The following is a 13,647-nucleotide window of genomic DNA, read 5'->3' on the forward strand; positions in this document are numbered from 1 at the left end:
ATATTTTTGGGTAAATTCCTCCTATAGTACCTGAGGTATGGCCAATTGGACAGTTTGATACCTGATGTATTAAAGGGGACAGTTTGGTACCTGATGTATTACTCCGTGAGACCATGTAGTACTTCTGTCAAAATTTGTAGTTAAAATTAGTCATGTGCCGCGCATGTGACTACTTTTCAAGGCTATTTTCGTAACTCCAGTTTCAACCCCTTCAAAATCAGATTTTTTTTGTACTATTCCTGATTTTCCCTCCAAAACTTGGATTTTCCCTCCTCTTCATCCCTACACTACACATATCTATCTAAAATCAGAATAGGTACAAAATAGAAAAAGGCTTTTGAACACAATGCGATGATATGCAACTGGAAAGTAATTCCACATTCAACTCAAGTAGCAACCTATTTGATAATCAAACAAAGATGCAAAATAGCACAAGATAAGAATGACATAAGGATTATGCATTCTGATATACATTAATAGTTGCGTATGTCTCAAAGTACACCTAAAATAATACTAAATAATCCATAAACAACCTAGTGCATGAAACAATACCGAATCCAAAAGGCCAATTCCATAATTCTCAAAACAAGGGAGAAATCAAACTAACAACCATAATCCAACATGCCTAGCTAGAATAAGTTCACTACATAACAAAATGGGAAAAATTCACCAACGGTGTCTGGACACTTAGGGGACTTTCAGAATGATACCTGAACTTACAAAGTTATCAATGTGATACCTGGACTCATTTTTTCGTATCAACATCGTACCTATGACCAATTTCAGTAACGGTTCCGTGACAGAAATTGGCCGTAGGTATCACATTGATACGAAAAAATGAGTCCAGGTATCACATTGATAACTTTGTAAGTTCAGGTATCATTCTGAAAGTCCCTAAGTGTCCAGACACCGTTGGTGAATTTTTCCCTATTTTGCACGTGCGATGCACGTGAGTCACTTAATGAAGACAAAAGGACCGATTTACCCTCAAATTCTTTCTTTCTTTTCTTTTCTTTTTTTCTTTCTTTCTTTCTTTCTTTCTTTCTTCTTCTTCTTTTCTGGTTTCTTCTTCCCCTGATTTGAATCATCAAGATTCAAATCATCTTGCTCGTCCGATTCCCACCGCCGCTGCATCTCAATCCACCTTCATGCACCACATATGTTTTTGGTTCCCCCAACTTCAAATCCTATAGCAAATTGAAATTGTGCATTGAGGCTTCACCGCTCACTCCGAGTTCATCCCCGCCGCCGCCGCCGCCAATGACTTGACCACCACCACTCTCGTTCTCTCCTCCGACCCCCTTTTATACACCCATTGATCAGAAACTCAGACTCTGCCAGCCCTCCACTCTCAAATCACAGCTCCAATCCCACCCCTCCATCATCTCCTTCGTTCCCGACATGCAACACCACCTCCACACCATCCTCACCTGCAACTTCATTGGTTTAGCCCAACTTCGATAAGAGGCAATTTTAGGCAGACAAAGATTAACAACTTCGGCCTCCACACCATCCTCACCTGCAGAAAATTTGAGTTGTTCTTATTCACCAGCTTCGCCACTCCGCTACTACCCACCATTGTGCCTCGCCGATTAGTAGACAAAGAACTCGGAGCCTCCACCATCGAGAAATTGAGGCTCACGTTCTGCGTATCCTGCGCGGCGGATATCGGCATCGTCGGAGAAAATGTTGTATGAACATAAATTTAGTTTGGGTTCCACGGTGGCAGCTAGTCAAGCTCGTTGATTGCGGCCTTGGCTTTCTTGATTAGCCAATCGACGACCTTGCTAGGCTGGTCGTATCCAAGCCGGTCCTGCATGTCGTAGAATTGAATGGCGGTGTGGGCGACGAGCCGGATGCTGCGGTCCCTGGGGCCTTTGGTGGTGCAAACCTTGTTGTGGCGGTCCTTCCGGTCGGTGGCCCTTAGAATGTGGCATTGAGCCTCCACGATTTCGCTAGCGGTGGAGGAAGAATCAGTCCTTATCCCCAATCCCAATCGAGAAGCAGCGGAGGACGACGTTGTTGTGCAGTGGTGGAGGTTGTTGTGGTCAAGTCATTGGCGACGACGGCGAGGATGAACTCGGAGTGAGCGGTGAAGCCTCAATGCACAATTTCAATTTGCTATAGGATTTGAAGTTGGGGGAACCGAAAACATCTATGGTGCATGAAGGTGGATTGAGACGCAACGGCGGTGTTTGATCGGCGATCGGCGGTAGGAATCGGACGAGCAAGATGATAAGAATCTTGATGATTCAAATCAGGGGAAGAAGAAACCAGAAAAGAATAAGAAGAAAGAAAGAAAGAAAGAAAGAAAGAAAGAAAGAAGAATAAAGAAAAAAAGAAAAGAAAAGAAAAAAAGAATTTGAGGGTAAATCGGTCATTTTGTCTTCATTAAGTGACTCACGTGCATCGCACGTGCAAAATAGGAAAAAAATTCACCAACGGTGTCTGGACACTTAGAGACTTTTAGAATGATACCTGAACTTACAAAGTTATCAATGTGATACCTGGACTCATTTTTTCGTATCAATGTGATACCTACGGCCAATTTCCGTCACGGAGACGTTACGGAAATTGATCATAGGTACGATGTTGATACGAAAAAATGAGTCCAGGTATCACATTGATAACTTTGTAAGTTCAGGTATCATTCTGAAAGTCCCCTAAGTGTCCAGACACCGTTGGTGAATTTTTCCCTAACAAAATAGATTGACAAATATGTCAATACTTTCAAATCTTCCCTTCAGTAGTCCCATCTTTAACATATGACACTTTGCTCTTCCTAGATGAACCAATAGGCTGACTTGAGGATGAGTCGTTAAGCTGGAAAATTGTTGTGGGAATTGATGGTTGAGATGATGTATGCATAGAGTTTGAAGCTGCACTTTGGGAAGATATTGTTTTTGATCTAGATGCTTCACCAACCTTACTTATGTTTCTCCTAACCTGTAAGAATATATATCAATGACAAATCACATTAACTAATAACTAATAACTGAAAAAGTTAAATGAATTACCAATGCATTGGTATTAAGTAATTGACAGATTAATAAATGATCTACAAGATGCAGGGCAGTTTCAAAATAATATTTGAGCCTTTTTTTCGATGCTTTGGACAACTCCCAAAAGCATTTTCCTGTATAGATTAACCTTTAGTCATAACAAAGTGTAAAACCAGTAGCCAAGTAAGATGTACTAAATTATAATGTAGAAAGCAGAAAACGTACATTTCAACTACCATTTACCAGTTTTATCTAAAATAAAAGAGAGAACTTTAAAAGATGTACTAAACTTTTGCGTTCTCTTATATTGTCAATGACACTTAATTATGTTATCTCATTCACAACACAAAGACAAAATCATTCAGATGCAAATGCTAAAACAAGACAAATATTAAAGTGAAGCTACTATCTTCTCAAGCTGTAATAACATAGAGACAGAAATACTGCAGACTTTAGCAATTAACATTAGTATTAATACCTGTTTCTTTGCAGCAGCAACTTGTTTGGATTTGACATTAATACTTACTTCATTATTGCCTTGATTTTGGACTCTCACATTGACAGTGTTATTTCCTTGAGTGCTCACATTTACACTTACACTTTCTCGCTCTGCATTTGTCTCCTTCTACACAAAGTGGTAATAGTTAGAAACCTGTGAATCATTGCTTTAAAAATCTGTCAGCAATGTCATATGAATTTACCTTACGAGTTGGGCAAGTTCTCATGTTATGCTTTGGATTCCCACAAACACTGCACTTTCCACCAACATATACAATCTTGGGCAGTTTATTTGATGTTGGTATTGTTGGGTTCGTAGTTGCTGCAGTGGTTGTCCCTTCACTAGCTGGTATGGCCTCTCCTACTTCCTTTCTCCTAACCTTCTTTGGCCTCCCCGGCAGTCTTCTAAATGGTGGAGGTTGAATGGGATGATCTACCATTTTCCACAAGTCTATTCCGGGAACGGGATTGATAGGATATGCATATGCTTGCAAATAGAACTGCTTGCTATAGTAGGGATGAACATATTGAGCTGGATCATGCCCTTTCACAAAGATACAAGCTATTGCATGAGGACATGGGATACCCGATAAAGCCCTTCTGCTTCTTTCCACACACCGCAATGACCTGTGTCTTGTTGTTTTTCTGAAAGTGCAGATTTGCCTGGTTAAGTACTGCATAATGCCTTACTGCCTCCTTAAATTGAAATCTATTATCAAAATGTTGACCCAATTCAAAGTGGGGGTTTTTCATATCTCTTTCAGGAACCCAATGTTTCCCTTTGATCTTTTTCCTTTTACTCGAGACTGAACCATCATTAACTTCATCTTCAGATTCCTCATTTGCACTTACCAACTCAGCACTGTCTTCACTATTGTCTGATATCTCACCAGTAAATCCCATATCAGTCCATTCCTCAATCTCATTTATATCATCGACATTTGCATTGAACTCAACATCATCTGCTTCGACACCATATGATTCACCATCATCCTCGGGGTTTAATTCATAATCACTGTCAAAGAACTTGTCATCGACCTCTTCTTTCGCTGTTTCGTCATCATCATCATGCTCAAAGACTTCTTCATCCTCACTGTTTTCAATATCCAACTCTTTCCACTTCCCCTTATCATTCCCCACATTAGCAGATTTAAGTGGTACCATAATAATCTCAGGCATAAACTTTAAATGTGGAACCACCTCTGAAAAATCTTTAATCTGATCCTCCTTCTCACAAACTTCCACATCTCTATCACCTCCTCCAACATAATATACTTCAACCTTCCTAGCTTTAGGTAAATCTGAGAGCATACCCACAGCTTCCTTGTCAATTCTAATAGGCAAGTATATTGGTTTTGCATGATACTTGAACCAATAATGAACAGGAGGCTTTCTATAACCTAATCTCCAAGCAAAAGTATTCAAATCTGTCCAAGAAAATTTTTCTGGATCAATCATTTCCACCCAATGAACTTCACCTCCATTGTATTCAAACCTTCCACCACCAACTTCGACAAACTGACCACCATGGTGTATCTCCAAAATGACATACACATCTGAAAAAAAATTAAAAAAAAAAGACATAAAGACATATGTATTAATAACACAGCAAATAAGCAGATTCATTAAACATGCACGGTGAATAATGTTTTGGTATTCTAGATGGGTACAAGGAGTATGATACTACACCCCTCAGATTGTATCTCATTGTCAATTAGGCTAGCATTTTGCCTCTGTTTTAGAACTTTACATATATGATGTATATTAAAGTTCCCAGTAATATTAATGATAGAGAACTGTAAATTATAAATTTTTCTGAGATTACGACAAGGGTTACAAGCCAATATAGTTAATTAACAAAGCAAAGAATAATAAGGGCGGCTGGCCGTAGAGAATAAAAAGCATATATTATTCAAACTACATTTCAATCACTGCCCCAAATTTACTATATACTAATTCTCAACGCACTGTTCATCGGCTTATGAACAGTGCCGGCTTCAGCCGAGCCGATATAGTAAAAGACGATTTTGCCCCCGCCTGCGTTTCTTGCCTCGACACCTGGCGTACTGCTCAGTCCTATCGTGTCTTCGCTACTTCACTCCACAGAGAGGTGGAGAGAGAGAGAGAAACAGCGAAGGTGGTACTGTTTGAATTTCGGTGCATGCAATTCTGGGTGAAAACTGAAAACAGAATACCGAGTTCACTGATGGTGGTATTTTGTTATCTGTAGAGGACTGAAATCGGAGAGGAGGAAGGGAGAATTTATCAAGGCCAAGAAAGGTATTATTGCTTCTTCTTGCTCTGGGTAATTGGTTTTCAATTCGTTTTTTGGTTTTTGTTTTTGAGTTTCTTGCTTGCATGCCTACATTTCGGTTGGTCTTGCCTGAATCCTTTGGTTGGAGGTGTGGGTAGTGAGTGTGGGGCCTTTTTTTCGTTTGATTCCTGATTTGGTTGTTCTCTGATGCCTTTTTTTCTTTTCTTTTTTTGATATGCAGGTGGTTGTTTGTGAATTTTGCAGAATGGAATAGCAGAGAAGAATTGGTGGGGGAGAGTTTGGGTTGGGTAAGCTGCCAGGGTTTTGATTGTATACAGTTGTAATTGATTTTAAATATTTCTTCGAATTTTCAATTTTTGTTAGTTGATTTCGTTATTTGAGAATTGAGTTGTGATTTTCCTACTGGTATAACCAACCTCACCATTTCTCCTCTTATTTTTTCTACTTTCATTCATATTGCTTTTGAGCCAGTTGAGTCCTTAAGCTTTATTCATGGAAACTACTGGCAAGTCTGTTGCTTTGTTAAGGCCCAGAAAGAAATGTTCATGAAGAACAAATTCAGATTATTGAACCATATTGTTTGCATGATTACTTTAAATCAAGCATCAATCTATTCTTTCGACTCAGTTCAATATAATCCCTATATTTGTTGAGTTTTACATGATATTCATCTTTTAATGTTCTTTTAATATATTAGTTTGTGGGGTTATTTTATTGGCATGATCAGAACTGTATCTATACAGATTGATTTTCCAGGAGGGAGTAATATCTATAATCTCTAATTGGGTAATATTTAAGATGAGGATTTTTCCTGTCTGTTTTGGATGTACAGGTTTTCGTTGGGATCGACAATGGTTAGTAGTAAACTACAAAGGGAGGGCATATGCTCAAAGAGTTGAGCCAAAGCTTGCTTTGGTTGAGGTACAGCTGCCAAATGAGGCATTCCTAGAGAATTGGGAACCTACTAAAAGCTCTTATCTAGGTGAGAATATCAATCTTCTTTTCTTCTTATAAAAGCTCTCTCTTATAAATTTTTTTCTTTTAGACACCAAAGACCAAACTATGCATTCTGCAGCGGAAATTTATAACTAAGCTGGAGATGTTGTGATTTACTTATGCTTAATTCTGGTTTACTGATTATCACTTTGTCCGTCATGTTTATTTGGTTGTGGAATTTAGTGCTCATGTTTAAATGGATTTGTGTACTTCCTTGCTTTTCGCATCCTTTGTGTACTTAGAAGTAGTCATATGTTCGTAGTCAATGCCACCAACACTTGGGGAGTTATTGTTTTACCTTGAGAACCACCTGCCATTCACTTTGCAGTATTAAAAGCACCTGGCATGAATGTGCTGAATGTTTCCTTGAGTACACCGCAAGAAATAGCAGATGGGGTTTCAGTATGGGAGTGGTCTGGTGCTGCGCTAGATAATTAAGGTTAAGTTCCCTTTCAGAATTTAACACTACATGCATATTTCTTGATCACACTACCGACCGTTGAAGTGTATTTAAATGAAGTTAAACAGCTCCACAGTTGAGACTTCAATAATTTTCCTTAATTCATCATCAATTTTTGAGTTTATAAAATTTAGATGATGTACCAAGAAATGGCATATATATATATATATATATGTGTGTGTATGGCTTATATTGAAAAACAAACTCAGTGAGCTATAGGTGCCTTGGAAAATTTGGTGAAAGAGACTCAAAGGGTACTGTACTGTATATGAATATTTCTAGAAATGTAGTCACATGCTTCTTCTTTTTTATCTTGCTTCCAGATATGCCTGCAATTTGCTTCGACAAGGAATGAAACAAATAATAATGAACTCAGAAACCCATGAAGCTAAAGCGTTGGAGAAGGTGGAGGATAAGTAATGAGAACTCTGAAGCATTGGCTTTTATCATTGATGAGAGTTCACTCGCTTACACTATAGAGGTATTTGTCCAGAACCTCTTTTATCATTTGTTTGCTTGATCTTTAATAGCTATATTGATTTGAGTTGAATTATTTACTGATCTTTAATATTGTTATCAAGGCATAAGCGATGGAGGAGGTTTCTGAGAATCTTAAGAAACAATTGAACAAGTTAGTGCTAGATGATGAAATTAAACATCTCCTGTAAAAGATATTGTAAACATAGACACAGCAAGGTGCTCTGATAGGGGTAAGTACTATACTTATTCCCCCATTGAGTTGTATCTCTGTTCGTACTAAGACTCATAAACGTTACAACATTTGTTGGCTTTCGATCTCATTACCAACATCATCTTTTGCAGGAAATTGAAGCAAATGAGAAGCATAGATATCAACTCCAACTTGAGGAGGCCATTAGTAACAATGGCAACAAAACTTGCGCATTCTTAGCCAACACAGGCTATTGGTGAGTCCATACTAAAGCAATGCTGAAAAAACTTATATTTGACCCGGTATATCTGAAGTGATTGTTTTCAATTGAATATAAAAGGTTGCAAGTCTCAAGCAAGATGATAGGTGAACATGTTATACATATATTTGGTTAGAAATGCAAGGAAAAATAATGGTTTTCCTATGAGTGGCATTGGTTTACCAAACCTACATTTTTAAAAGCACAATGTCTAGGATTCAAATATATGCTATGGATTTTCTTTTGGCCTAACAATTATGCTTTGTTACGTATAGGGTTAATGGGTAATGCTGAGCTTCAATTCAAAATGGGAATGAGGGATAAAGTCATTAACAACCAACGGAAGGCGGTGAGAAACATATGAGACTTGCTGATGATTAGTTACTCAATATAACCGTACAATCATGCACCTCTGCGAAGTTTATAAAAACCAGAGTAATGTAGGTGAAAGTGCGGGGATTTTTTTGTTAGATTAAGGAAACATATATACTTGAGCTTCAAAGGAGGTAACTCTCTCAGTTTATTTGTAAGGTATATGATTAATTAGGCACTGCTATTTTGATTCACGTCAACTTGAAAGTGAATGAATCCATATTGGTAATATAATTAGATAATGAATACCTTGCTGGATAAAGTTTTTAAGCTTAGGCAGAAAAGTCTGCAAGTGATCGATTTATCTTTTATATGTTCGTCAACGTAACATAACTGCATTTTCTCTCCCAGTATTTGGTTGTTGTTACTTAGAATTTCTCTTCCTTTTTGTACTCATCAAGTGTTCTATAGCTGGACCAGAACTTTCTGTTTTTGTCGAACTATTAGTCTATTACGTATAAAATTCATGAAAAAATAACCAAACCCGCAGCAACGCGCGGACGCTTTTTCTAGTCTTTCTCCATACTAAACCAAGTTAATGGTCGAAACACTACAACCTCAAGCTTACTTCATACTAGTTTATTCGCAACTTGATATTTATTCAAGGGTATTCAATAAACAAAAGATTAAAGAAAATTTTGTCATTAGATTTCAGGACCACAATCCCAGTATATGCACATGGACCTGAGACATTCAATTCGTCAATTCATCAGAAGGGGGACAAGGTGAATAACTTAAGGCACATGCAAACACAAGCATAAAAGCCATAGATAAATCATTGATGAAACAAAAGGGGGATAATTTGAGAGATTTTTACCATGATATTGGAGCTCTCCACGAACTCTAAATTCCCTCCAATGATCTGACATCACTGACTTTTGATACTTTCTTCAATTGAAAATCTCCATTTCGAAACAAAGATGAGAATCGTTCACTCCACCTATCTCAATTGCAAGAAGCAGAGATTTAAAGAACCCGACTTCTTTCTTTCTCACTCTAAGACGAGCTAGGTCTTGGTTTTGATCGATCACAAAGTATAGAGTCTGATTTTGAAGGGGTTGGAACTGGAGTTACGAAAATAGCCTTGAAAATTAGTCACATGCGCGGCACATGACTAATTTTAACTACAAATATTGACAGAAGTACTGCATGGTCTCACGGAGTAAGACATCAGGTACCAAACTGTCCCCTTTAATACATCAGGTATCAAACTGTCCAATTGGCCATACCTCAGGTACTATAGGAGGAATTTACCCTATATTTTTTCTTCGTCTTCAATCATGGCCGTCCATTCGCTCTACTCTCTCCTTACAATCACAACCAGCCACACCCTTGTATATATATAGGCATAATCATACTCTGGAGAGAACCCTACAGAGAGCACAGAGCCGCACGAACAAAACAGAGGCAGCCCCTTTGGGCTGCTCTCTTCCCCATCATTCTCCACCATTTTTCCATCTTTTCTTTAGTTTTATTTTAGGGATTTGAAGGATTTACTTACCCAAAGCTTCAAAGATTCATCAAAGGCATCTCCTCTACAAGATTCAAGACTTGGGTAATTGTAGGAGTTGTAATTCAAGACTAGTCATGCTAGCTTTTTAGCTAGTTGTGATTATTCTTGTTTTCTCCTACACTTCTCTTCTCTTTTGTATTTGAATTTTGTAATTTTGATGTCTATGATTATGGGTTGTGAGTAATTTCCTTGTTGGGGGTTAGGGTTGTGTCCCTAACCCAAATTTTGTGTAGAAGATGTTTAATTTAATGTAATGATGAAATTTTCATATGATGGATGCTTATATCTATTTTTGTTGGGTTAAAATGCATGTCTAGGAGCCTAGTCAACTCTAGGGTGTGTATTTTGAGCATGTCTAGGACGGAGTTAGAGGCTTGACCCCCTCTAATTCCTAAGCTAGAAACCTTCAATTTCGTATTCGAGGGGTTATAAGCATGGTGATTTACACCCGTTGCGTGATTGCGCGGGTGGGTCACTTAGTAGTCTAATTCCTCGATCTTTACGCCTCTTGATGTAAATTAGTGACCCTTGAACCGGCTCTAATTCATGTCAAGTGAGTTCCTACGGCCCTTGAACCGGAGTAGGAATACCATGAAAGGGAATTTCGGTCCTTGAGCCTTGAACCGCCTTGGATACGACTACCGCCAAAGTAGGGATTTGCATCTACATTACATAATCTAACAGTTTGATGGTGTACCATAAGGCTATTGATTGTAGCATAGGTATAGGGTCCTCCATGAAACAATACTTGTATTTAGGCAATTAGGCTTGCTCTCTTTGGGCCTTTTGGCCTGTTCCCTATTAATGAAAATCTTACGAGTTGTTTTAAATACACACACCTAATTACTTAATGCACATCCCTTATTCAATACATCACATATTTAATCTTTTTTTCTAGCATTTTACTAAATACACAACCCAAAAATATCCTAACTACCCTCAATTGTCATAAACCAACATCCATTATCAATCAATTTAGCACTTATTAAGTCCATAATTACCTAGTAATTGTTCTCTAATCTTGCACTTTTACTTAACCTTTGTGTTTATTTATATATATTTATTATGTTTTCCTTATCATGCTAGGAAATGATAGAGAAGCTTGGAACTGCCTTAAAAAGTCAACTTTAGCACATTTTCCTACTACGGTTAGGAGAAACCGAGCTAAGCAAGGAGGGAGAAGGGACAAAATGACTAAATGATCTCCAAATGAGCTAAAATTTCACAGATAAATTATAGACATCCTGAGAATAATTTCTTATGAAGAGATCAAGAGCTGGTTCAGAGTGGAAGACATTCAAAAGATCGGTGTAAGTTTCTGCACTAGAAGACAAAAACTGTAAAACCGGACCTGTATGGATTACGGCAGCATTTCCGGCCAAACCATGGTGAACTAAGTTCTGAAATTTTACCAGGATAATCTATACTCATGGAGGAACATTTGATTTGAAGAAGTTGAAGATCAATTCCGAAGTCTTGGTGGAGATCTAATTGAAGGAATAAAGCAGAAGAAAGTGCGCAAATGGACGAAAAAGAAGTCAACAGAGGTCAACACCGGATTCCAGACATTTCGGCAAAGTTGGCCAGCCAAGAACATGTGTGGAGGACATGAAGATATATTGACTAGGGTTAGAAACTTTAGGTGGGAAGACTTTAGGTGTAGGTTATGTTAAAATTTGAAATTTGAAAGATGACAAGTGGTCTCTCTCTTTCATCTTTCACATTTGTCTCCCATTTATTGCTTTGTTCTCTTGTACAGTGACCCTTCTATCCTTAATTTATCTCCTCCATCAAAATATCTATGAGCTTTCTAAGTCATTTCTATGTGGAGTGAAAGACTAGATCCATATTCTGCGCTTACACATTTGTCAATTACATCTCACTATTGATTCCTTTTGATCTCCACCCTTGATTTGAATTGTCTTGGCCTTTAAATAGCCCATTCTCACTCCCAAAACCATGCATCTCCTTGGCTCCCATTTTGGAACATCAAAAACTCTCTTTTCTCTAGTTTTAGGTTAGTTTTTCATACCTTGTATATAGTTCTTTGAGTTTTGTGTAAGAGAAAGGTGTGTAGCCATTTGGGTTTCACCAAAACCAAAGTTTCTACACATTTTGATCAATCACTTGTCTTATTTCTCACACATTCAAGCCTTGTTCTTACTTTGTTCTTGAGATTTTGTGGATCATGTATAGTGATTTGGGTTTTAGAAACCGAAATCCCTACACTTTGAAGCATTTCTCTTCTCATATAGCATCTAGGAGGCAGGAGAGACATCCTGTGCTTTTGGTTTGACTCCAAAAATAGTCAAACCCTTGGGTATATCACTTTTTCTCCACTGTTTGCTCTCTTTTATTTGTTATTTATGATGTTTATGGCTTGTAGTTGTGTAAATATGAGTTGTGAGTAATTGAATTTAGGGGAAATGCTGATTTACCCAATTTTAGCTTAAAATTTGCCCACTTGCTCCACTAACTGTTTTTTAACCCTGTTTACCCAAAACACTCTAAGGGATTATTTCCCTAATACCCAATTAATTCTTTTTTATTAATTTTTGGGACTTTTTTGCCCTCTCCTTCAATCTCTCTCCTCTCAGTTTCTCTCTCTCTCTCTCCCCCTCACCGATTTCTCTCTCTCTCTCTCTCTCTCTCTCTCTCTCTCTCTCTCTCTCTCTCTCTCTCTCTCTCTCCAGACGACGTCAGATCTCTCTCTCCCTCCCTCCATCCCTCCAGCAGGTCGCCCTGAAACCGGCTCTCGCCATCGCCGCGCTGAAACTCGTCGTCGTGCTCTTCGCGTCCAGGCTCGACGCCAAGCCGACGGTCCTCGTCGCTAAGAAGCTCGGCGAGGCCGGGTTTGACCTTCTGAAGGAATCGACGACCGCCAGTAGAATCGGGTACGTCTTCGATTTGCTTCTATCTCTCTCGCTGGCGACTGATCATCACGAAAATCGCAACTTGATTATATCTCCGGTCCCGGGCTGCAACCGGAGTCGTTGCAATCGGAGTCAAATCAGTGTGAAGGCAAATGGTCAACCGGAATTGTGGGCAAAAAAATTGTCAACCGGAGTCGAGATTATTGGGGGGCAATAATCTTCCTATTGGGGGGCAATAATGTATCTTAATTGTTGTAAAGTCTCTATAATTGTGTTCAGTGATATTTTCCTTTGTGTTTAAAGACTGCTTCTAATGTGTTTTGGTATTTCTAATATATTATTGGGAGGCAATAATCTGTTTATTGCGGGGCAATAATATATTTGTTTTGTTATTTTTTGGAGGAATATGGTTGATCCTTTTGTTGTTAGGTGCATTTATTCTTGTTAAGAAGCCACCCGGGAGGCCTAGGGTGAAGCGGTTCAAGTGAAGTGGAGAGTGTGAAAAAAAAAAGGCAATTCGTTGTGGACTTAAATTCACCAAGTATTGAATTTGAATACCTGTACTTTTGTAAACTAATTTAAAACCAAACTGAGTTACTTCTGACCATCTATAAAAAAATTATTGGGGGGCAATAAACTTTTTATGACCCCCCAATAAATGAACCACAGTTAAGACATTATTGCGCGGCAATAATCTGTCTATTGCCTTCCAATAGACCACCCCAAAAA

General features: G+C 38.4%; 1 protein-coding gene across 1 annotated transcript; it reads right to left on the reverse strand.

The window, feature by feature from the left end:
* Positions 1–2,694: 2,694 nt before the first annotated feature.
* On the reverse strand, positions 2,695–9,537 carry LOC133715520 (uncharacterized). The gene is made up of 4 exons (XM_062142037.1): positions 9,350–9,537; positions 3,704–5,056; positions 3,481–3,627; positions 2,695–2,946 (listed from the first exon to the last, which is right to left on the reverse strand). Exons 1-2 carry the CDS (start codon positions 9,399–9,401, stop codon positions 4,038–4,040), a joined length of 1,071 nt encoding a protein of 356 aa, XP_061998021.1. The 5' UTR covers positions 9,402–9,537; the 3' UTR covers positions 2,695–2,946; positions 3,481–3,627; positions 3,704–4,037.
* Between the last annotated feature and the right edge of the window lie 4,110 nt (positions 9,538–13,647).

This window comes from Rosa rugosa, chromosome 6 (genome assembly GCF_958449725.1).
Source record: "Rosa rugosa chromosome 6, drRosRugo1.1, whole genome shotgun sequence".
NCBI classification, from domain to species: Eukaryota; Viridiplantae; Streptophyta; class Magnoliopsida; order Rosales; family Rosaceae; genus Rosa; species Rosa rugosa.